At 37.9% G+C, this 24,939-nt stretch overlaps 1 protein-coding gene across 1 annotated transcript in view; it reads left to right on the forward strand.

Moving 5' to 3' along the window:
• LOC106095898 (gamma-aminobutyric acid receptor subunit beta-like) overlaps positions 1 to 24,728 on the forward strand; it is a 30,615-nt gene extending 5,887 nt beyond the window's left edge. The window contains exons 2-9 of the mRNA XM_013263337.2: positions 9,210 to 9,485; positions 9,571 to 9,638; positions 17,144 to 17,328; positions 17,419 to 17,576; positions 17,641 to 17,925; positions 18,005 to 18,223; positions 23,405 to 23,629; positions 23,703 to 24,728. Of these exons, the coding sequence (XP_013118791.1) occupies positions 9,308 to 9,485; positions 9,571 to 9,638; positions 17,144 to 17,328; positions 17,419 to 17,576; positions 17,641 to 17,925; positions 18,005 to 18,223; positions 23,405 to 23,629; positions 23,703 to 23,872 (1,488 nt within the window). The 5' untranslated portion in view covers positions 9,210 to 9,307 and the 3' untranslated portion in view covers positions 23,873 to 24,728. The remainder of the gene's footprint in view (positions 1 to 9,209; positions 9,486 to 9,570; positions 9,639 to 17,143; positions 17,329 to 17,418; positions 17,577 to 17,640; positions 17,926 to 18,004; positions 18,224 to 23,404; positions 23,630 to 23,702) is intronic.
• Positions 24,729 to 24,939: the final 211 nt, after the last annotated feature.

The following is a 24,939-nucleotide window of genomic DNA, read 5'->3' on the forward strand; positions in this document are numbered from 1 at the left end:
TGCCCGTGTGTCTGTCCGACCGTCTGTGGTTATCACTCTACAGCCTTCAAAAATTGAGTGAGTTATTTTAAGCCTCTGATACCCGACCTAAATATGGTGCAGATCGGACTTTATATAGATATAGCTGCCATATAGACCGATCTGCCGATAAGGGGTCTGAAGCCAATAAAAGCTTTATTTATTACCTTATTTCGCTGAAAGTTTAAACAGTGAATTTTTCTGAGCTTCACGATATCCGACCTTAATATGGTTCAGATCGGTTTATAATTGCATATATATCCGCCAAAAAGACCAATATTTTGTTCTACAAAATTTAATAGTGGCGTTATACCACTCAATGTCCGCGCCGAATTTGGGTGCATAAGTTACCAAATTTTCACCGGATTGTGACGAAAGGGGATTTACATATACCCGAGGTGGTGCGTATCCAATGCCTTGTTACTTGTTGTGTTATGGGTTGCCCAAAAAGTAATTGTCGGTAATATAGTAGTAATATAGTCGGCGATGACAAATTTTTTCAACGGCTTGTGACTCTGTAATTGCATTCTTTCTTCTGTCAGTTATCAGCTGTTACTTTTAGCTTGCTTTAGAAAAAAAGTGCGCGAAATTTTGTTTACATTTGTTTGTTTGGCGTCAATTTTAATATGGGTACCACATGTATTGAAAGAAATTCATTTAACAAACCGAATCAACGCTTGAGATATGCACCTCAAACGCAATGAATTCCGCCCATGGCACTGTGGGCATACACCTACGCCAGTTTACTTTGTTAATCTCTTAAATTTATTCTCAAATTTATAGAGAAACCCTACAGCAGACGATAATTTGTTCTTCAGATTTTGAACATGCAGATACCATGATATTCTGAAGGTAAACCCCTAAATATTTCACAGAATCACTTTAAAAATTTCATTGCCTTCTACAAAAACAATTTGGACTCGGCTATAAGAAGGAGGAGGGAAAAACTTTAATCGGACAGCACTGATTGATATGTGAGAAGTTTGCCCCTGTTCCTTAATGGAATGTTCATGGGCAAATTTGCAATACATATACAGTCTTACAGACAGATCTAGATTCTGGATATCATTGAGGTACATTAGAATACGAATAAGATCCAAAATGCTTCCTTGAGGAACTCCATATTCCACCTGATCAAAGCTAATTGTGCAAAAACCAGCAATATTGACTACGACTTCCTAAATAATTGTCCTTAAAACTCAATGCGAACTCTGCCAAACCACAATACTTAAGCTTTAGAATCAAGATACTGTGATCCACTATGTCAAAAGCTTTCGACAAATCGTAAAAAATATCAGCAACACCATTAAAACCGCCTCTTTACATATACATTTAACAACATTTACAACAGCTTCTTCTGTTCCACACCCCTTCTTAAAGCCATACTGAATATTACCTAGTAAGTTATTTTTATTAAAATAATCTGAAAGCTGACTATGTAGGATTGTTTCGAAAACCTTGTCTATCAAAGGCCACATAGGAATTGTGCGGAATATACTCAAATCTTTAGAGATGATCTCCTTAGGTATTGGCACAACCTTGGCAAGTTTAAGTTTATCTGGAAAAACAGAGGTTTTCATTATCCTATTAAATATTCTGGATAAATATGATGATATTAGAAACCTAAACTCAAACTGAATTTCAAGTGATATTGTATCAAATGCCCAAGGTCATATTTTAATTTGTTTGGATTAAACGTTGCATAAAATTTTTAACGATGATGAATTTTGCTCATTCCCATCTTGTGGAAACGAATTCAAAACATTTGCTTTCGTGTTGGGTAAAAAGGGAAGACGAAAAAAATTTATGTCACAATGGGACTCGTCATAAATTTATAAGCAGCTTTCATCTACTTCATCTCGTTTTTTGATATTTGGCCGAAATATGTCGTTGAGCATTAAGAGAACATCAAATTAAAGCACAACAACACAAGGAGAAATAAAGTGGATAAACCTTATGAGATGAGAGTATACTAGAAATTTCACTGTTCTTTCATAGAATGCAGACAAACAAAAATTAGGATACAAAATATTCTTTTAAATTTATTTTGTTAGTGTTGTGCAAACTATTACGATTGAATTGAATAAGAACGAGTAAAAACGCAAAGAGCTGGTGCGGGCCGAACGTTGAATTCAAACCGATCTCGAATTTTATGGACCAACCGCTATGGATTTCATCAGCAATATGGCACCTAATATTCTTATTAAACCAAATATCCTCCTATCCAAACCATATTGGGCAAAGTCCAAAACTGCTCACTTAGCATTTGTCATTGAGATCGGGTAAAAGACCAAATCGATTGATCATTCTGTATGAAATCTATATCCAAACAGAGCCTAATCTGAATCATATTCGAGTATTCCAAAAAATGTATTGTTCTAAACTTTTCCGCAGTCATATCTGCAAGTTAGGAGGTCTAATACGACTCAATGTTCCAAATTTCAGCAAAACCATATCAGTAATAATAAAAGCGCCTTATTTCGGCGAAAGACACAAAAACTGGGGCATTGGATTATATGAGAGCTTTTTCTAAATGTGAATCAGACAGACGGTCAGACACACGGACATGTCTAGATCATTTTAAAAATTTTCCGACAATCAAGAATACTTTATACAATCGGAAAGAAATATTTCAATGTGTTGCAAACGGAATAACAAAAATAGTATAGCACCATAGATAGACAAGGACATGCACACTTAAATCGAGTTAAGGCTGGACCGATTTCCACGACTTGAACACTAAAATCTTTGCGCAAGATATCGTAAATATTGCTAGTGCGACTATCTCATCTAGTAGTAGAAGAGAAACACCACGGTATGAGCCAAATGCGAAGGAGTTCGTATCCAACTAAAAAAATTGCAAGACAGTTTCACACAGTTTATTTATTTATTAAAAATATGATATCCTAGCACAACAAGACATAATATCTTATAAATTACGGTACAGTATAGGATGAAGACTTTTATATATAGTAGATACTATAGTAGATATAATTTAAAAATAGAACAATAAAATAAGTAAAACAAGTAAAAATGCTTTAAGTTCCGCCGGGCCGAACGTTGAATACCCACCACCTCGGGTATATATGTAAACCAACTTTCATCAAAAAATCCGGTGAAAATTGCATACCTTATGTCCTATAGCAGTTATATCGAAATATAAGATGTGTATAACAAAATATTGGTCTTTTTAGTAGCTTAACCTAAAACTAAGCCGATCTGAACCATATGCGACATATACGTCGAGAAACCTAACATAAGTCACTGTGTCAATTTTCAGTGAAATCGGATTATAAATGCGCATTTTATGGGACCAACACTTTAAGTCGAGCTATCGGTCAATATGGCAGCTATATCCAAATCTGAACCAATCTAAGCCAAATTGTAGAAGAATATCGAAGGGCCTAACACAACTCACTGTTCCTAATTTCGGCGACATCGCATAATAAATGCGATTTTTATGGACCCAAAACCTCAAATCGAGAAATCGGTCTATATGGCAGCTATATTTAAATCTAAACCGATCTGGTCCAAATTGAAGAGGTCTGACGAAGGGCCTTACACAACTCATTATCCCAAATTTCGGCGAAATCGGACAATAAATGCGCCTTTTATGGGCCCAAGATCTTAAATCGAGAGATCGGTCTATATGGCAGCTATATCCAATCCGGGTCAAATTCCAGAGAGATGTCAACGGGCCTAACTTAACTCACTGTCCCAAATTTCGACGACATCGGACAATAAAAGGGCCTTTTATGGCTTCAAAACCTTAAATCGAGAGATCGGCGACATTGGATAATAAATGCGCCTTTTATGAGGAAAACATTTTGGAAGCTGCTTCGGAACCGTGGGCACGCAAACATTTCGCTCATAGACCTTGGGAGTATCAACAAGCTCGGCACCATATTATAGAACACGTTAAAACCAATAATGGCTATAAATCATGTTACGCACTTCATTTCATGCACACAGGGGCTGTCCAATTCGCAATATTCCAATCCCATGAACTTTTCTATTTGCAAGGTAAGGACTTAAAGGACTAAGAGCAATTGGCAAGGCAAAATTGTCATCGAATAAAAGTGAATGAATTTTGAAATTCAGAATACTTCTAGAAATTTTTGTCGTTTGAATTTGTATTGAATATTCTCACAAAAAAATGTGGTTGTTGTTGTAGCCACACGTTGCTAGTGTATTGATTCCTCTACTATCTTCCTGCCGGGTCAGGATGATGTTCTCTCTGAAATCATTCTGTCCCTGCACGGTTCCATGGTCCAGCTCTAAAAATCTGACTGTTTCAACTAAATCGTTCCATAGTACTTCTGCAGTCAGATTCGTTGGTTTCACTGGGCAACTAAATAGGTGATTGGTGTCGTGGAGTATAGTGCCGCACTCAGGACAGACATTTGTAACAGTATCGTCAAACCTTGAACGATATGAGTTCAATCTGTTACACCATCCGTATCTCAGTTGGGCCAGAGTAGTTCTGGTCCAGGAGGCGCAGGTCTTTTCCGTCATCAGCAATGGATGGTAGGCAACCACCAAGGACTATATTCGGTCGGCATGACAAGGTCGTACTAGTTACTGCGTCTTGGTGGATATCCTGCAGACCCGCTATGTTTAAAATAGTAGTAAGCTGAATTGTGAGGTGTTGTCGGACTGCGCTCTGAAACATCCAGGCATTCGTTTTCTTGTTTCTGGGAGTGTGACCAACCCGGTGAGTCGGAAGTTCGGAGAAAGATATAAGTTCACAGTGGTCCATAACCCTAAGGAGACTAACTCCTCCTGTGGATGGTCGGTGCCGCCATTTAGCGACATCCTGTGATGGTTCTTAGTCCCGCATTCTGCCAGGTTTGTAGGTTTCGCCACTATGTTTATGTGGTCCATACCGAAGACGCATAGTTTATCACAAGTCGCCCGATTGCCTAGGTGGTTGACATGGTTTCCTTATCCATTTCTCAGGTGCTGCCGGCCAAAGGTTTGAGAACTATATCCTTGTTCCTTGCCGACATTGAGGGCAGTTGTCCAGGTTTACTCCCAAGATGTTTAGGTGCCTCACCGTTGCAATCGTTTGCCAATTGACCTGTACATCAATCTTTATGGTATAATCAGTTGTGCAGGTGATAAATAATATTGAGATAATTTGGTGGTACAGATTTTTAGGTCACTGCTCCTAAAAATTTGATCAAGTCCGGGAGTTACATGATCACTTGCCCACATAGTCCGTTGATATTATTACCCCTCGTCAGGACAGAGCAGTCATATACATTTGGTATTATCTCCCCGCCAAAGGGGGATGGAGGGAGTTTCGAAAGGTAGAGGTTAAAGAGAATTGGGGCAAAGACCCCTCTTGTGGGACTGCCTCTACAGCGTTTTAACTTAGTATTCCTGAATGACTGCCCGCCCCGCATATACTTCACAATCCATCTCTTGGTCGAGTTCGATGGATCAGACTCAATGATGTCAATGAACAGAATGGTGTGGTCAAATTCTTTTGACAAGTCGAGAGCCACGAAGCTGTTTCGCACTCAGACCGCGGCAGGTATATGTGGTGATAACTATGAGTGCTGTTGTAAAGCTACACAAAAAAAATACCAAAAATTTTTCAATTAAAAAATCAATTGATTCAATCATTTTTTAATTGATTATGTTTTTTTTTATTACAGTCGTGATTGAAATTTTTGCTTTTTTCAATTAAAAATTTAATTGATTCAAATAACATTTTAATTGAATCTGAAATTTTTTTCAATCACAATCACAATTAATTGATTCAATCATTATCATCATTAATCGAATCTCAAAAAATTTTCCAATATGGTGCTAAGGTTAGGTTAGGTTTAAAAGAGGGTGCGGATATTAATCGGCCCCATGCCACTATGGACATACATCAAAGCCAGTTATCGGCTTGCTGTGCGCTCTACATGATGCTTAACTAAATTCAATTAAAGGTTATTTTGTCTCTTTCAATATGAAAGGAGGTAGATTTTAAAGACCCATACGTCCCACATTTCGACATATCTATAGCTATACCATGGCAGGCGGTTCTACGTGCCGGATTTCGCCAAGGCTACCGCTTCAGTGCACAATGCACTGCTGCGCCAAGGGGAGTTTTCCTTGCGGGTACCCACAGACCTTTGCCCAAACAATGCACCTCAAGTTCATGTGCCAGGAGGTAGACATTTATGTACTAAATATAGAAATTAAATCAAATTTTCAAAAATTTCAATAATTTTCCAATTCGATCAATTAACAAATTAATTGAAAATTTCAAAAATTTTTTCAATTAAAAAATTAATTGAAAATTTCAACAATACCAATCGTTTTTATACCCACCACCGTAGGATAGGGGGTATATTCATTTAGTCATTCCGTTTGCAACACAATGAAATATCAATTTCCGACCCTACAAGGTATATATATTTCGGATCGACTCAAAATTCTAAGACAATTTAACAATGTCCGTGTGTCTTTCCGTCCGTCTGTTGTAATCACTCTACTCTTTGGCACAGATACGTTTTTTTTTTTTTTTTTTTTTGATGCACGCTGATTAAGTTTCTGAACGGACCAAATCGGACCATATTTGGATATAGCTGCTTAATAGACCGATCTGCCGATAAAGGGTGTAATGCCCATAAATGCTTTATTTTTTATCCGATTTCGCTGAAATTTTAAACAGTAAATCTTTTAAGGCTTCCCGCCATCTGATATGACTGATCTGTCGATAAAAGGTCCGCGGCCCATAAAAGCTTTATTTATTACCCGATTTCGCCACAATTTGACACAGTGAGTCATTTTAATTCTCTCGACATCTGATTTAAATAAGGTTCAGCTCGGACTATATTTAGATATAGCTGCCATATAAACCGATCTGCCTATAAAGAGCCCATAAAAGCTTTATTTTTTATTCGATTTCTCTGAAATTTGAAACAGTGAGTAGTTTTAGGTCTCCCGACATCCGTCCCAAATATGGTTCGGATCGGACTATTTTTAGATACAGCTGCCATACAGACCAATCTCCCGATAAAGGGTCCGAAGCCCATAAAAGCTTTATTTTTTATCCGATTTCGATGAAAATTGAAACAATAAGTGATTTTAGGCCAGCCGCCATCTGACCCAAATCTGGTAAAGATCGGAGTGTATTTAGATATAGCTGTCATGTAGACCGATATGCCGATTAAGGGTCTGAAGCTCATAAAAGCTTTATTTATTACCCGATTTTGTTGAAATTTGAAATGCAAATTCAACAATTACATTTATTAGACCACTCAATGTCCGTGCCGAATTCGGGTGCATAAGTTATCCAATTTTCACCGGATTGTGGCGAAAGGGGCTTTACACGATATACACGAGGTGGTGTGTGTCCAAAGTTTGGCCCGGCCGAATTTTAATTGAATATACAATCATTTAAATTGAAACATCCGATGTCAATGAAATTGTGAACAGTACCATCGCCTCAAGCTTTAAAAGTTGTTCCTTATTTTGTTTCCTCAACAAAAGGAGGTTTCTTTAACTAATGACTACCCAGCAAAGTAAATTGGAACCTATTCTTAAAGAACACCATTTAATATACTGCCAAAGTTTTTTCTATTCCTTCAATTTTTGAAGTTATGTAGAGTAACATTGAATATGCTAAGTTTAAGCACTTCTAGTGAGAATAAATTGAGAGGAGTTATGAATGAATTGCATTTTACATACCCAACAAATAAATTGGAAGTTCTTTAAAAAAAACAGCATTTTATCTACTTCCAAAATTATGAATGCATTTCATGTTTAGTAGCTTCAAGGAGACATATCCTTGGTTGAGCGCCCTACGCCATTTTTTACTTATAGAACTTGGGTGCTCTCTTGCAGTATTTTTGCTAGATTTTCCACTTGAAGCTTTTATGGTAATTTTTGGAGTACATCCAGAACCCCAAAAACTGCATTGTTTCTACATTGTTGGAATCAAAAAATGTTGCTGTGTAATTTCAAAGTACAATAACATAGCCTTGGTTGAGTGCTATGTGTTCTATACACTATTTTTTAATATTAAAGGGCGTTAGGGCGTTTCGCCATACTCTTGCATTATTTGTCGGATTTCTTCTGAAAGTTTCTGTGGTCAATATTTTCTATGCCGTTTCTGGTTTCCAAGATCTTATTTAAATCTGATTTTGTAAACCGTTTTAAAAACATTATATATACACAAAAATAAAAAAGGAGAAAAAAATTCACTGAAAAGCGTATTAAAATTTTTGCATTTTTTGGCGACAATCCTATGTTTAAATCACAACAAGTGCAGTTTTGAAATATTGGTTGACAAAACATACATTTTTTCTACATCTTTGAAAACAAAAATGTTGCTAGGTACTGAGACGTATTCATAATGCATATAATGTACCAACAAAGTGCAGTAAAAATCGTTTATGGTTTGCATGGTATTTAAATGATACTTGTTGATGTCGAAGAGTACTCCAACAACTGGTTTAAATAAGCCGGAAATGACATTCCTGTAAAAATATACCAACACAACTACTACTGTACAAGGGCCTAGCATTACAAAAGTAAAAAACTAGTGCATAGACACACATAGATGTGTATGTATGTATGCACACATTCACACACTGTTATTGATGTTAGTTGTTGAATCACTTTACCATAAGGGACTGTCCTACATTGTATTATCCTAAAGAGGTTTAACGCAATTATACACTCGACTGAAGGTTTCTACTCTTCCGTTTTCACTTGCCTTTGCCAATCGTTTCTTTTTTTTCTCTCCCTCTCTCTTTCTCCCTTGCAATTCTTCTGCGTCATCACAAATCATTGTTCATTTTGCTTGTGTATTTTGCATGCAATCGAACACATGTACTTTTGCATGTGAGTAAATCTACGTTTGACTGTGTGAGAAAATCCCTCCATCCATATGCAGTAAACAATGCAAATGCATAAGTTGAATAAACTTTTGTTTCGCTCAACACAACAAACTAAAATCGAAGTGAACGTGGACGTGGACGTGAAAGTGAAAGTGAAAACAAAAGCTGGCGTACGCATACGACTTAGACAATAATAGCGTTGTTGCCCAAACATCCTCTGTCATCCCCTTCGTCCGACGTCCGTCCATACACAACTGCTGGCCATTACTATAAACTAAACGACCATTCACTCAGTCACTCATTCACATGGTGAAGGATAATAAATTCCCTTGCGTCTATTTGCAGATCTGAAGGACCACAAAATACTTAGAACAGCTATGGAATGAACATTAAGGAGCATTTCACAAATTCCATACTCAAGTATCCTTTCACGAACAAACAAAATGCTAAGAACTGTTGGCCCAACAATAGCCTGCAGTTTAGTCATTATGCTGGTGCTTCATACAACCCCCGTCAGATGCAAACGAAGAGAGATGATAGCCGGGCGCCTCGAGAACGTCACACAGACCATAACGAAAATTCTGAAAGGCTACGACATTCGACTGAGACCGAATTTTGGAGGTATGCACACACACACAGAGCCACATTTCACAATCATCCTATTGGGCATGTACGAATTTGCTAATATTCACTCTGTACTTTGCAGGAGAACCATTACATGTCGGCATGGACTTGACGATAGCCAGTTTCGATGCCATATCGGAAGTTAATATGGTAAGTGTAACACACATTTTTATCACTTTTTGTAAATTTGTCTGTCACTCATTTTCCAAATCTGTATGCACCAGGCATGCCTCAACATCTAATGAGCAATGAAATCTTTTCTTTTAACGATTGGCGGACGTTCGTAAATGCAAAATATCATAACATAAAAAATAATACATATAACTGAGGATATATAAATCATATGTTTTAACATTAGGGTGGATCTCAGTTCAAGAAGTGAAGAAGTGAGTAACAACGCACAGTGGCCCAGGTTTGACAGTCATTAACCAAAAGTCCACAATTTTTCATGCTAGAAGGATTTTTTAGTTGTGTGAAAAGCCAAGCAAGGTTCGCTTGGGGCACCTGAACGATTTTGAAAACAAAAAATCCAAAAGCACAACTTTTACTTTATTTGGATCTTTGTATACACTACACCACTATTCTGGTACAGTGCATTTCTTTGTAAAACCTAGAAGGAAGAGAAATAGACCAATTTCTCAAAATCGCTTTCTGAGTCGATGAAGCTAGAAGTATAGGGTCGTATGTAGCTAGAAGTGTCGTGACTCACGTGATCGTGCATAACCGTGTTTGAAAACAATTCTTCGTGCGTGGGAGCCAATGAGAGCTCACGATTAGAGATGTAAACGTGAGCGATTTTTCACTCACGCTCTTTTTTATGCCGACTCATGTTCACGCATTCTCACGAGAAACAAATTTTACTGATGCACGTCTCAAGAGAAAGTCACGACTCACGAGACACGAGACACTCACGACTTACAAGGCATTCACGACATACTCACGACTCACGAGAAAATTACAACTCCCCAGAAAATCTCGACTCAAGAGAACATCACGATTCACAAAACCTTTTTTTCATAAAGCCAATAAAAATTTTTTCTCATGCGTCTCAATCAGAGCTGCGGAGAAGAGCAACTTTGACAGACTTTTGACATTTTTTCTTTAGATAAAATTTTAATAAGACTTCGTCTGTAAATTTTTGCTTCAAACGAGTCAACATACTTACTACTTTCAATATATGACACCTATTAAAAAACTGAATAGAAACTTGTAAGATTTTTTTTTTCGATAGGACTTACAGACTTTAAGGTAAAAAGGGTAAAATATATATCGGATATATATCTATATCTAGACCAACTTTAATGAAATTTAGTACACGTGATAGAACGTTAAACATCTCCCGCTAAATTTTATAAAGTTCGAACCAAAATTGTGGCGTCTACAGTCTTAAAAGGTCATATTTGAAGGCCATATATGGAACCCATATCTCAATTTGAACCAATTTTCATAAAAACAGAAAAACACATCATGCAAAATTGTGTAAAGATCGGACCAAAACTGTGGTTTTTACAGTCTTAAAATGCCATATTGGCATTAAAAGCCATATCAACTGAAAGATACACATGGAAGCTATATCTAAATCTTACCCGATTTTAATGAAATTTTTTACAGGTATTGAAACTTGAAATAAAACATTACATATTAAATTTTGTAAGGATCGGACCAAAACTGTGGCTTCTACAGCCTTAAAACACCATTTCGGATGAAAGATATATATCTAATTTTGATTCGAACCAGATGAAATATTGCACATATATTGGGACGTCAAAAAAAGCACTTCGTGTCGAATTTGGTGAAAATCAGACCAAAATTGTTGTTTCTCCAGCTTAAAAAGCCATATTGTCACAAAAACCACTTCATGCCAAATTTGGTAAAAATTGTGGTTTCTACAGCCTTAATAGGTCAAATCGGATGAGAGATATATGTGGGAGCTATATCTAAATCTGACCAGATTTTAATGCACGCACATTAAGACGTCATACGATACATCTCATGTTGAGTTTTGTAAGGATCGGACCAAAATTGTGGATACTAATGACTTAAAAAGCCACACCGGAGAAAAGATATATATGGGAGCTAAATCTAAATCTGATCCGATTTTGAAGTAAAAGTTTAAGTAGAAAGACCATATGTAGATCATCCAAAGTTCGTCACGTACGAAATCATTGCGTTTTTTCTTGTTTCCGTCCATTTTCTTCGTGGGATTGAATAATGAATTAAGCAGACAAGCAACTCTTTTTTACCAAAAACATAATTCAATACCCAACACTGTTTCTGTTTCTTTGGAAGAAGCACAAATACTAAGCGCGTGATACTAGAAAACCAATAAACTCATACAAATTCAACATAGACATCAGGCAGCCTTTCCCACCCTTGTGTCCACAAAAACAATTCGAAGGAAGTTATTTACAAATTTAATGGCATCCTTGAAGACAGCGATTTCTCCCTCAAACCCACACATGTGTTATGTTAACAAATGTATTCTCACTTCATTCGTTTGTAACTGCCAATGTGGGTGTCGATAGGATATACAGAGAGGCGTATCGTATGTGTGGATTCTCTTATGTGTACACAGGAAAAGAAAGTTGGCCCATAATTTGAAATTTTTTCCTCATTCGTATTTCGTAGGATTTTCGCAATGAAAACAAACCAAGGAACCAAAACTTTAAAATAAAGATGCTGTCTTTAAATTTAATTTCCTATTTACTAACGGACAAGGAATACTTCTCTCATATCAATAAATGCAGTCCGATTGAATTTTAATCTCAGTGGGAAGGGGACTCCTTTTTTATGCCGAATCCAAACGGCGCATAGTGGAAGAAAATTTAAAAAACTAGTAAAAAAATGCCGTGTGAGAATGGGTAGAGATATCTTTTTAAAATTTGAAATGGTTAGAGCTGAGGTGTTAGCGAGATCGTGGACAAAATTTCAAAGCCTTAGGTTATCCGGGCGGCCTTTGGCTGGCCCCTCCGTATTTCGAAAAATTGTTCGGGCTTCCAAGTCTAGAACTATGGTCCGATTTTCAAAATTCTTTTTTTATTGATAGGTAGTGCTTAAAAATCCCTAAAAAGTTCGCTTGAGGTGTACAATATTACTATGATATCTTTATTCGCTTTTTTAAATTTTTTTTTTTCAATCTGTATCAGAAATTTGCAGTTTTTCCCGTATTTGTTGTTTTTACTCAAAATACATTTTCCACACTCGTGCCTCTAACATTCATTCCAAAAAATTGGGGAAAAATTGCATTTTTCTGGAAACGAAAATTAAACTTGCAAAAATTCTGAGAAAACCATCATAGATAGGCAGTAGTCGGGCGAAGCCGACTATATAATACCCTACACCACTGAGTCAACATATATACTACTTTCAATACATGAAACCTATGTTTAAATCTAGTCAGACTTTAATCTTACATACCAATTGAAAACCTGTAAGAAAAACTTGTAAGATTTTTTTCGATAGGACTTAAATAGTCGCTACTACAGACTTTAAGGGCCATATCGGGGATATATCTAAATCTTGACCGACTTTAATCAAATTAAGCACACGTGCTAGGACGTTAAATAACACACTCCACTCTAAATTGTATAAAGATCGAACCAAAATTGTAGAGACTACAGCCTAAAAGGCCATATCGAATGAAAGTTATATGATTTCATATATAACTATATCTAAATATGAACCTATTTTCAAAAAATTGTGAACACGTATTAAGCGTCAAATAAAAACAAAAGAAAATTGTGGCTAATACAGCCTTAAAAGGCCATATCGGCTGAAAGGTATGTAGGGAAGCTGTATCTAAATCTGATCCGATTAAATTTTGCATATGTATTGGGACGACAAATAAAGCATTTCGTACTTAATTTTGTAAGGATCGGACCCTAATTGTGGATACTAAAGGCCACATCGGATGAAAGATATATATAGGAGTAATAATTAAATCTGAACCGACGTTGATGAAATTTTGCACATATATTAGGACATTAAAAAAAGGTACTTAATAGCAAATTTGGTAAAGATCAGACAAAAATTGTGGCTTCTACGGCTTAAAAAGGATATATATGGGTGAGGTATCTAAAGCAGGAGCGATATTTTCCAAATCGATAGCGTTCGACCTTGGACCAAAAAAGTGACTGGTGCAAAATTTTATGAAAATCGGACAACAAATGCGACCTGTACCTTGATTACAAGAATACATGGACAGACAGACAAGCGGACTTATCGAATCAGGAAGTGATTCTAAGCCGATCGGTATGCTTATCAATGGGTCTAGCTCTTCTCCTTCTTAGCGTTGCAAACATATGCACAAAGTTATTATAACCTGTACCACAGTGGTGGTTTAGGGTATAAAAACATATAAAGATATTTTAGTAATTCTTTTCGAATTTCGCAGATAAAAGTGTCCTTAAAAAATCACCAATAAATTCTGCCCGAATTTTTTTACAGAAATCACCAAAATTCTCCTTTAGAGCAAAGATGGTTTCAAAATCAGCATTTTTTAGTAAATTTGCTGTGAGGGCTACAAATATTGTATGGAGTATACAAAACATGTGCCAATCGGGCAATCTGAGCTTTAAAACTTTTGAGCTCGAGGATTTTTTCCAATTTTTTAATGAAAAATTGTTTATTTGAAGTACATTTCGATTGTCATGTCTTGTTCAAATTCCACTCAAAACGCATCTACAATATGTCCCCTTTACAAACAAAAAATAACAAGTAAGAAGGCGTTAAGTTCGGCCGGGCCGAACTTTGGATACCCACCACCTCGGGTATATATGTGAACCACATTTCGTCAAAATCCAGTGAAAAATGCATACCTTATGTCCCATAGCAGCTCTAAAGATATCATCCGATTTAGACCAAATGCTTATAAGTCAAGTCACTGTTCAACCGAGAGATCGGTCTATACGGCAGCTATATCCAAATCTGGGCCGATCTGAGCCAAATTGAAGACAAATATCGAAGGGCCCACCACAAGTCATTGTCCCAAATTTCGGCGACATCGGACAATAAATGCGCTTTTTATGGGCCCAAAACCTTAAATCGAGAGATCGGTCTATATGGCAGCTATATCCAAATCTGAACCGATCAGGGCCAAATAGAAGAAAGATGTCGAAGGGCCTAAGGCAAATCACTGTCCCAAAATTCAGCAAAATCGGATAATAAATGTGGCTTATATGGGCCTAAGACCATAAATCGGAGGATCGGTCTATATGGCAGCTATATCCAAATTTGGACCGATCTGGGCAAAATGTCGAAGGGCTCAACGCAACTAACTGTCCCAAATTTCAGCAAATTCGGATAATAAATGTGGCTTTTATGGGCCTAGGACCATAAATCGAAAGGATCGGTCTATATGGCACTGTCCCAAATTTCAGCAAAATCGGATAATAAATGTAGCTTTTATGGGCCTAAGACCATAAATCGGAGGATCGGTCTATATGGCAGCTATATCTATATCCAGATCTGAGCCAAATTGACGGAGAATGTTGAAGGGACTAATACAACTCACTGTGCCAAATTTCATCCAAATCGGATATAAAATGTGGCTTTTATGGGTCTAAGACCCTAAATCTGAGGATCGGTCTATATGGCAGCTATATCCAAACCTGTACCTATCTGGGCCAAATTGACGAAGAATGTTGAAGGGCCTAACACAACTCACTGTGCCAAATTTCAGCAAAATCGGATAATAAATGTGGCTTTTATGGGCCTTAGACCCTAAATTGGCGGATCGGTCTATATGGCAACTATATCCAAATTTGAACCGATCTGAGCCAAATTGACGAAGGATGTCGAAGGGTCCAACGCAACTTACTGTCCCAAATTTCAGCAAAATCGGATAATAAATGTGGCTTTTATGGGCCTAAGACCCTAAATCGGCGGATCGGTCTATATGGGGGCTATATCAAGATATAGTCCGATATAGCCCATCTTCGAACTTAACCTGCTTATGGATAAAAAAAGAATCTGTGCAAAATTTCAGCTTAATATCTCAATTTTTAAAGACTGTAGCGTGATTTCAACAGACAGACGGACAGACGGACAGACGGACGGACATGTCTAGATCGTCTTAGATTTTTACGCTGATCAAGAATATATATACTTTATAGGGTCGGAAATGGATATTTCGATGTGTTGCAAACGGAATGACAAAATAAATATACCCCCATCATTCGGTGGTGGGTATAAAAAAATTAAAGTATTACAGCAAGTTTTTTCAATAAAGACTAATCAAGGAAAGTACTTTTTTTAATCCAAAAATTTAAAAAAATACACTTTTTATACCCTCCACTATAGGATCATTCGTCATTCTATTTGTAACTACTCGAAATATTCTTCTGAGACCCCATAAAGTATATATATTCTTGATCGTCGCGACATTTTATGTCGATCTAGCCATGTCCGTCCGTCTTTCCGTCTGTCCGTCGAAATCACCCTAACTTCCTAAGGAGTAAAGCTAGCCGCATGAAATTTTGCACAAATACTTGTTATTAGTGTAGGTCGATTAGTATTGTAAATGGGCCATATCGGTCCATGTTTTGATATAGCTGCCATATAAACTGATCTTGGGTCTTGACTTCTTGAGCCTCTAGAGTGCGCAATTCTTATCCGATTAGAATAAAATTTTGCACCACGTGTTTTGTTATGACTTCCAACAACTGTGCCGAGTATGGTTCAAATCGGTACATAACCTGATATAGCTGCCATATAAACCGATCTTCGGTCTTGACTTCTTGAGTCTCTAGAGTGCGCAATTCTTATCCGATTTGAATGAATTTTTGCACGACGTGTTTTGTTATGATTTTCAATAACTTTGCCAAGTATGGTTCAAATCGGTCCATAACCCGATATAGCTGTCATATAAATATATCTGGGAACTTTATTTTATTCTTACTTTCAACAACTGTGTCAAATGAGGTTCTAATCGGTTCATTACCTGATATAGCTGCCATATAAACCGATCTGAGATCTTGACTTCTTGAGCCTCTAGAGGTCGCAATTATTATCCGATTTGCCTGAATTTTTGTACGACGGATCCTCCTACAACCATCAACATACGTGTTTATTATGGTCTGAATCGGTCTATAGCCCGATACAGCTCCCATATAAATCGATCTCTCTATTTTACTTCTTGAGTCCCCAAAGGGCGCTATTCTTATTCGAATTGTGGTCCAAACCGGACCATATCTTGATATCGCTCTAATAGCAGAGCAAATCTTTTCTTATATCCCGGCCCGGCCGAACTTAGCACGCTTTTACTTGTTTCACTGTAAGATGTTGACACTTTTTGCAGCAAGGTAGTTGTAAATTTAGTCACAAATCCAAATCATGCATAAAAAAAAGAAAATCGAACCTCAAATGCATTAGTAAATTGCAAAATACAAAACCAATCTCGGTCGAAATTGCAACAAATAAAAAACTCGTATACCCCCAAAACCAGTTTGTAGGGATTTTTAAGCACTATTCCGAAAAACAGAATTCTGAAAATCGGACCACAAATGAAGACCCGAATATTAAGGAAAATATCTTTCACCAAAGGATATGTCTTCTTAAAAAGTTGGAAACATTTTTCAGTGTATTCATGCTGGCTTGCAGATGTCAGTGGTTTGACAGTAGAAAAACACAATCACCCTCTACCACTTTCTTTGCAGGATTACACCATTACGATGTATCTGAATCAGTATTGGCGTGATGAACGATTGGCATTCAATGCTTATGGCCCCTATTACGATGACGATGCTGATGACGATGGCGTCAATGATGTTCTGACGCTCTCTGGAGACTTTGCGGAGAAAATTTGGGTGCCGGATACGTTTTTTGCCAACGATAAGAACAGGTACGGAAGCTCGTAAACACAAAGAGCACAGACAGTGCACACACAAGTATTGATTTTACACCTTGGTCTCATTGCTTGCTTGCCTTGCAGCTTTCTGCACGATGTCACCGAGCGTAATAAACTGGTGCGTCTGGGCGGGGATGGCTCCGTCACCTATGGCATGCGTTTCACCACCACCCTAGCCTGCATGATGGATTTGCACTACTATCCGCTGGACTCACAAAACTGCACCGTAGAAATTGAAAGTTGTAAGTATGCAGTGCATTTCAAACTCACTGTACAGCGTTCGATTTTTCATCCTCTGTTTTTGAGATGGCTACACTGTCAGCGATGTTGTGATGTATTGGAAGCCAACACCGGTGCGTGGTGTCGAGGATGCACAACTGCCACAATTCACAATTATCGGATATGAGACGAACGATCGCAAAGAACGCCTAGCCACCGGAGTCTATCAACGACTGTCGCTATCCTTCAAGCTGCAGCGCAACATCGGCTACTTCATCTTCCAGACCTACCTGCCAAGTATTTTGATTGTTATGCTCTCATGGGTATCATTTTGGATAAATCACGAGGCAACTAGTGCCCGTGTGGCTTTAGGTAAGTTGTTTGTGTGCGAGTGTGTATGTGGCTAAGTAATGAGTCATGTCTTTCCAAATCACATGCATACGTTTACCAGGTATCACCACTGTTCTTACTATGACTACCATAAGTACGGGAGTACGCAGTTCCTTACCCAGGATATCATATGTGAAAGCCATAGATATTTATCTGGTCATGTGTTTTGTGTTCGTATTTGCTGCCCTTTTAGAATATGCAGCCGTCAACTACACCTATTGGGGTAAAAGAGCCAAAAAGAAAGTGAAACGAGGAAAAGATGGCGACATCAAAAAGTCAGGTATGTCTGTCACTCATGCAAATCACTAACCAACATTGTATTTTAGATGATGCCTATCGAATACGGGTAGCCAACAACAATTAAAATTTCTCAATACTTTTTCTACAGACCTCGTATAAAACTATTATTGATTGTGGTGACATTCTAACTCTGAGATCGTTGTCCGTCTATCCACAATAAGTAAACTATCGAAGATGGATTAAGTTTGCAAATGCAAGTTTGCTAATAAACATTCCACGCTCCGGTACACTCATAGAACAAAGTCTGCTGAAAATAGCAATCAATCTCTGCTGATTGCTTGCAGTTAATCAGTTAATTTTGTTGCTATAACAACAGTAGCTCTGTTATTTCAGAACAGCACACTTTCTGCGGAAAATTCTGTTGTTTGCTAGAATGACTGTCAGTTAATTTATGATGAGTTTGTTAGAACATATAAAATGACAGGGAAGATTTTTTGAAAGAAAATAAGGAAAAGAAGGTTGCGGTCACCCACCCACTCTGCACACAGAAGGATAACCTGTTGTTGTTGTTAATTACACACACTGTTTGTAAAAGAAATTTGAACACAGACAGCGCGCATGCGTTTTATGCCAGTAAAAAAGGTTAATCGACAATACACAGCGCACATTCACCATAAGCATCAAGTAGGTATGAAACACTTATGCGGCATTTCCCTGTTTAAAATACCTTTACACTGTTGTTGTTCTACTTGACTACACACGAGAAATGGATGAAAGCAATATATCAGAAAACCCAAACAAATAGGTTTCCTCGCTGGAACGGAAAACAAGCAGGGACAATACTCGGCTATGCATTAGACACATACATAGTTAGACAAAAAAAAAAAAGAAATAAGTAAATATTGGCACAATCAGATTTAAGGAAGTTCTTAAATGAGATATTGACCAGTAGGCAAATGGAGATGTGCCTATTACATTGCACACGGCGTTTGTTCATATAATGACGATGTAAGCAAAAATGAGGTGTTAAGACAGTACCCACGACAGTATGGGCATTAGCAGAGCAATAAAATTGACGAAATACTTTTTGCCGCCTTTATACCAATGGCCGCAATGGCTACGTGTACAAGGATCTATTGATCAGTAATATTCCACAAATTAAAACTTCTCTTCCAACATAATTTATCATGGTCATTGGCTTCCTTTGGAAAAAATGCCCATAGTAATCAAAACACATGGCAGGCATTAAATAAAAAGCAACACATTTTTTTCATTTCAGCAGATTTTTTTTCAAATATTTTTCAATATTTTCGCAGATTTTTGTGTTTAAAACAGCAGGCTATGTAATCTGAAATAGCAATACGAAATGTTTGCTTAAACAGCAGCAGTATGTTTGCTGAAACAGCAGTAATGTCTACGGTTAACAGCAGCAGATAAAAACTGTTGTTTGAGCAAACAGTTTCGCTGTTATTAATTAAACATTTAGTTGAGTGTAGCTGTATTAAGAGAGAGCTCTGTTTAATAGTTCGGGGTTCAGTGATTCGATTTCCACCTGAGGATTCGCTCTGCCGCTGACTATGCGTGGGGGTCCTTATTATTAACTCCATGGAGGCTACATCCGATTTGGTCCAGCCAAACTCAACGAGCTTTTGCTTGTTATACCCACCAACCTACAAAGGCACAATGGTAATTATGTCCGCCTTTATTGACCTGAATTCCCACATATATTGGCAACCATTGTGAGGCCCACAAAGAGGCGTTGCTCAGCGAAATGCCGTATGACTCGCAGTTGAAACCAGTTCCGTATTGAACTATAACTTAATTAAGACATCATTCATTGATATGATCGAAAGCTTATTTACATTTTCACTACAGAAAGCTGACTTTTTTTTCCTTCGTTACCAACACGCAGGGCATTTGGAAAGAGTATGGGTTGAAGGGAATATATAGGGGAAAAGCGTCTATTGATATTCCTTTTAACTTAATGAGCGCCAATGTTGTTAGGAAGGAATTAGCCGGACGTCGATTTCATATACCAACTGTTCGGGCGAAGAAGGATTTTTCCTGGTAATACGTGGTATGGTCGACTGCCCTATCAATTACAAACAGGTGTGAGTTTCTGTCAAGTCTTGAAATCTGATGTATACCCTAACAAGCTAATAAAGAAATGTTAGAACAGGACAACGTTAACCATAATCGGACCATTTTCAAGGAAAGCATAGAGTTGGATAGCCTACTGTCCCCCATCAACAACATCGATATCCTCTGAACACGGACAAGCAACACAAAGGATGACTCTGGAACTGCAGCCCTTAAATGACAGTTATATTCTATTCTCTGCCAGGTGCATAATAGATATTAGGAAGATCAGAAGGGAAACACCTTTTACACCGCTTAAGAAGTCCTAAACACTCGAATATTTCTTTCCACACCTTGAATACATGTTTTATCCAACGAAGATTATACTGTATTTTCTTTCCCAGAACATTAAGAGTATCTAACTGATCCGTGTCTATAACGTCGATAGATATTGACTATTGTAGTTAGTTCGCTAATCAGCATTGCGTCTTTCATTCATTCATTCTACCCAAATTGGGAATAGGAGAGCGTCTCACTCACAACGCGCTTCTTATACACAGTTTCTTGCGAAACTGACCTATGGTCGAATGAATATGAATGACAAGGACTACTATCATCCACAAATGAATAGATTGGATTCGAGTTCGACCCAATTGATAGTCAATGAAAATAAAAAAAAAATGAGACGGAAAGGACAGAGCCTTGTGGCACACCTGGGGTCATCAACACGTTTAGTGTGATCTCTGAGAAAGCTCGATATAAACAAAACGAAGTTATTACCAAAAGTGACCAGTTTTGATAAAAATGCACCGTGCCCTGGGAGATATCCAGAGCCACGAACTTACTCCAGAGCCACACAACTGGTGGATAGTGCGACTACAACGTTCCTACAGAAATATCATAAGGTCTCCCTTGGTGCGATTTCTGCGAAACCTATATTGTCGATCACTAAGTAGGCCACTGGATTCTAAGTACCTCACAAGAAGCCGATTAATCATGTTCTCTATAACCTTGGAGAACATGGTAGCGTAGCGATGATCGCCTCACCCTTTTTGGGGATCGGCTGAACGGTCGCAACCTTCCAACGAGCAAGCGTCAAAGAACATTTACAAAGAACAAAAGTTGATATACCATCCGGGCCCGGAGAGATGGGTTACATTTTACTCTTTTACAAATGACCAAAAGCTCTAGACTCCTCCAGAAGAAGCAAAAATTTTAGCACATAAAGCTGTTCGTAAAGATACTTTTCGTGTCTAAGAACTTTGGCATACGAAGTTGTTGACAGTTTGCGCAGCAGAGGTCAATTTTTTAAACTCGTGTCCAATCTCTGCAGCATATCAAGCGAATGTTGTTCTTCGCGAATGTTGTTCTTGAGGACTTGCACCACTCCAATAACGCACGTTTTGCTTGTTGAAGCTGCAGGAAAGTAAGCATCGTCACTGCAAAAAACTACAAACTACCGCGTTTTCAGACAGGTTGTCAATCATCATTCCACATGCATTTTGACGGGAAAGCCGTCAGCCAATTTATGGGAATGAAATTTAAGGTGTTGATGGAGAAATTGTCAAATAGTGGTGTCAGAAATTCCTATAGCAGCTGCATGTATGCGAGCCGAATGCCGGGGAGAACGCACAACTGACTGCCTCAATCTTCCGCAGTTTTGAAGGTTCGTTGAAGTCCATTTCTGTGTTTAGCGACACTTTCACACTCCCGAAATGAGTTAAGCCATGACAGAATCGAATTACGGCCATAAAAGACTCTGTGAGGAGGAATTTCAAAGCGAGCGCAGAAGCCATGTTGCATATCGACAAGTGGGCGATCGTTAAAAAAAAGCTCTCGACGTCAAATGCCCGCTGCTTCCTAGACCAGAGCATGATGACAGCTGACTGGAGATGGAAACAAACTTATGGACTTTCCATTCAAGATGCGTCCACTCTTCACACCTCTCCTCCTAACTTACCACTCGTCAGGTTTTTTCTTATAAGTAAGTTTCTCGAGCGTGCCCTGTATTTATTGCGCCCCTGTAAGCCAACATTTGAGGCCACCGTAGCGCAGAGCTTAGCATGTCCATTTATGACGCGGAACGCGCGAACTCGCTTCCTATAAAGACCATCAGATTTTAAAAAAAATTTTCAGTTTTGGTTTTCCCCTCCTAATGTTGGCAACATTTATATCGGGGAATCGGTTTATATGAGAGCTGTGTATATACTTATGCATCTGTGTGGCGGAATTTAAGGCGATCGATTCAACCATTGGCATTGTCTGTCACCACTACCGAGTTCAATGTTGCATTGCATTGGAAAATTACTTAATTTGGAAAATGTTTATAATTTTATTTTGGGTAGCAGATTCATCAGCCCTGGCGGTTTGATTCGTAGAAATTTACTGCACTGATCAACGAAATTTAAAAATTGTCTGCTTTCTATTTCAATGGCAAAAAATTTCATAAAGTTCATAACATCCATTATTAGGCAAGAATTTAAAACATAGATGAACAGCATACATCCGCGCTTAAATTCCTATGCTCGCAGTCATAGGAAAAAAGATTAGAAGCACACGGACAGTGTAAACAACTTCGTGTGGCTTCGTTCGACTGCCTCTATTTCAATTCCATTTCAATTAGCTGATGTTTGATGATAATCACACAATCACAGTTTGGTCTTTTCATCAGTGTTAGTGTGCCCATCATGGATTTAAAACAATTTCCTGACCTTAGTGCGTATGATTACTGCTTGATAATTATCCGCATAATCATACGCCACCTTGGTCACTTATATATTAAAACAACAAATTGCCTAAGTGAGATCGTTTCGACCTTTAGAGCATCTTTTTTTTCCAATGGACCATAACTGTAGACATAAGTCCCATTACTGCCATACAATATGGGGAACCCATGGATTGTTCCAATAACGTTATTCTATTTTTAAGTACTGCTAAAAAAGTTTTGTCGGTTTTGCAAATAACATGGAATTTTTTGAGATAGAAAGCACAAATCAGGAAAAACAACAGCCGTGTTGACAAGTGCTCTTTAATTACTACACCAGTGTGTGTGGTGTCTGGGTTTCTTTTTTTTTTGAGATAAAATTTATATATAAACGAAATTTTTTAGCAATAATCATATTAGTGTATTTGTTGTTTGTAGGGAAACCTGACAAATCTGAAACATGTTCAACTGCCGAGGATATCATCGAATTACAGGATGTACGCATGAGTCCCATTCCTTCACTGCGCAAGGGTAACTATAATAGCACACTTAATTCATTGGGTGCAGAAACATTGGATTTGGCCAAATTTCCACCGAGTTTTAGAATTGCCCGCAACTATGGCACCACAAGTCGTTCAAACCTACGATATCGGGGTCAACGAGGTAATTGCTATATTTGATCCATTTGGCAACTTTTAACATAAGCACTACTCTTTTTCATTTTCTTTGGCATTAGGCAATAAGCCACGTGTAATACACGCCTTGAAGAAAGGTGCTTCTGCCATTAAAGCCACCATACCCAAAATCAAAGATGTCAACATCATTGACAAATACTCACGCATGATATTCCCTGTCAGTTTCATGGCCTTCAATTTGGGCTATTGGTTGTTCTACATTCTGGAATGATAGCACATCCAAACACTCCACACTTCCAAGTAGAGGCGCCGTAAACCCTTCTCTAGTGTGTAGTGTTGTTAATCGCTGCCGCAAGCAACATCTGAATACATCCAAGCAAACAGCCATTTCACAGAAAACATCTGCATATCCTGACCAGCAAGAGTCCTGAACAAAGTATAGGCTCCACAAAACCCGACCCCACCCCCCAAACCGCCATAAGTGACCACTTTAAATTTCTAACGACGGTCACTTAAAATGCATACTTGGCAACCAAGCAAGCTAAAGGGGCAACGTTTACAAGATTTAAAAAATTTACCAAATACCAGAACAGATGATATTTTTTTACAGCAATAAAATGAGAGTATGTGACGTTTTTATCAATTAAAAACAAAGCATGTATCCTCTCCCAATCATTGGGGGATGCACTCGTATATATACAAGCCTAAATGCATGTATATATGGTCTACTTACACACAAACATACACTCACCATGGATCTCCTTCCAGACGATTTTAGATTTTTAATAGCTTAAGCCAACATTTGTATCTGAATTAAAATGAGAGTACAAGTAACCACACACACAAGCATGGAAGATGAGCGAGGAGCGACGAAGAAAAAAAAGAAACAAGTGGATGACCATGCAACATGTCGGTGGTCCTCACATCAACCTACCAAGCCACAATTTTCATGTAGCCACCAAGTCCTAAGTAATTTTTTAAGTGTAGATATAACCAAAATATATGACGTATTACTATTCAGATAAAAACGAATATTGTGATGGAATATTGTTTTACCGATTACAACAACAAACTACAGAGGAAACCACAAAAACCAATAAAGAAAACCGCAAACAACACAACTACTACATCATTCGATATATCAATTGTTAGACAAGTAGAGTAATTAAACTAATTTTAAAGAATCCGAATTAAAGAGATTCCCTCCCTCCCATTTTCGATCATGCAGTCAACCAATGGAAAAAAACACGGTGGTCTGAAATAAAAAGCAATTTAAAAAAATCTTAAAAAAATGCATTTGGTTTCTTTCGCCAGGGAAGGTTCTTCGACTGCAAGTGC

The sequence above is a fragment of the Stomoxys calcitrans genome, chromosome 4, assembly GCF_963082655.1.
Source record: "Stomoxys calcitrans chromosome 4, idStoCalc2.1, whole genome shotgun sequence".
In the NCBI taxonomy this organism is placed as follows: Eukaryota; Metazoa; Arthropoda; class Insecta; order Diptera; family Muscidae; genus Stomoxys; species Stomoxys calcitrans.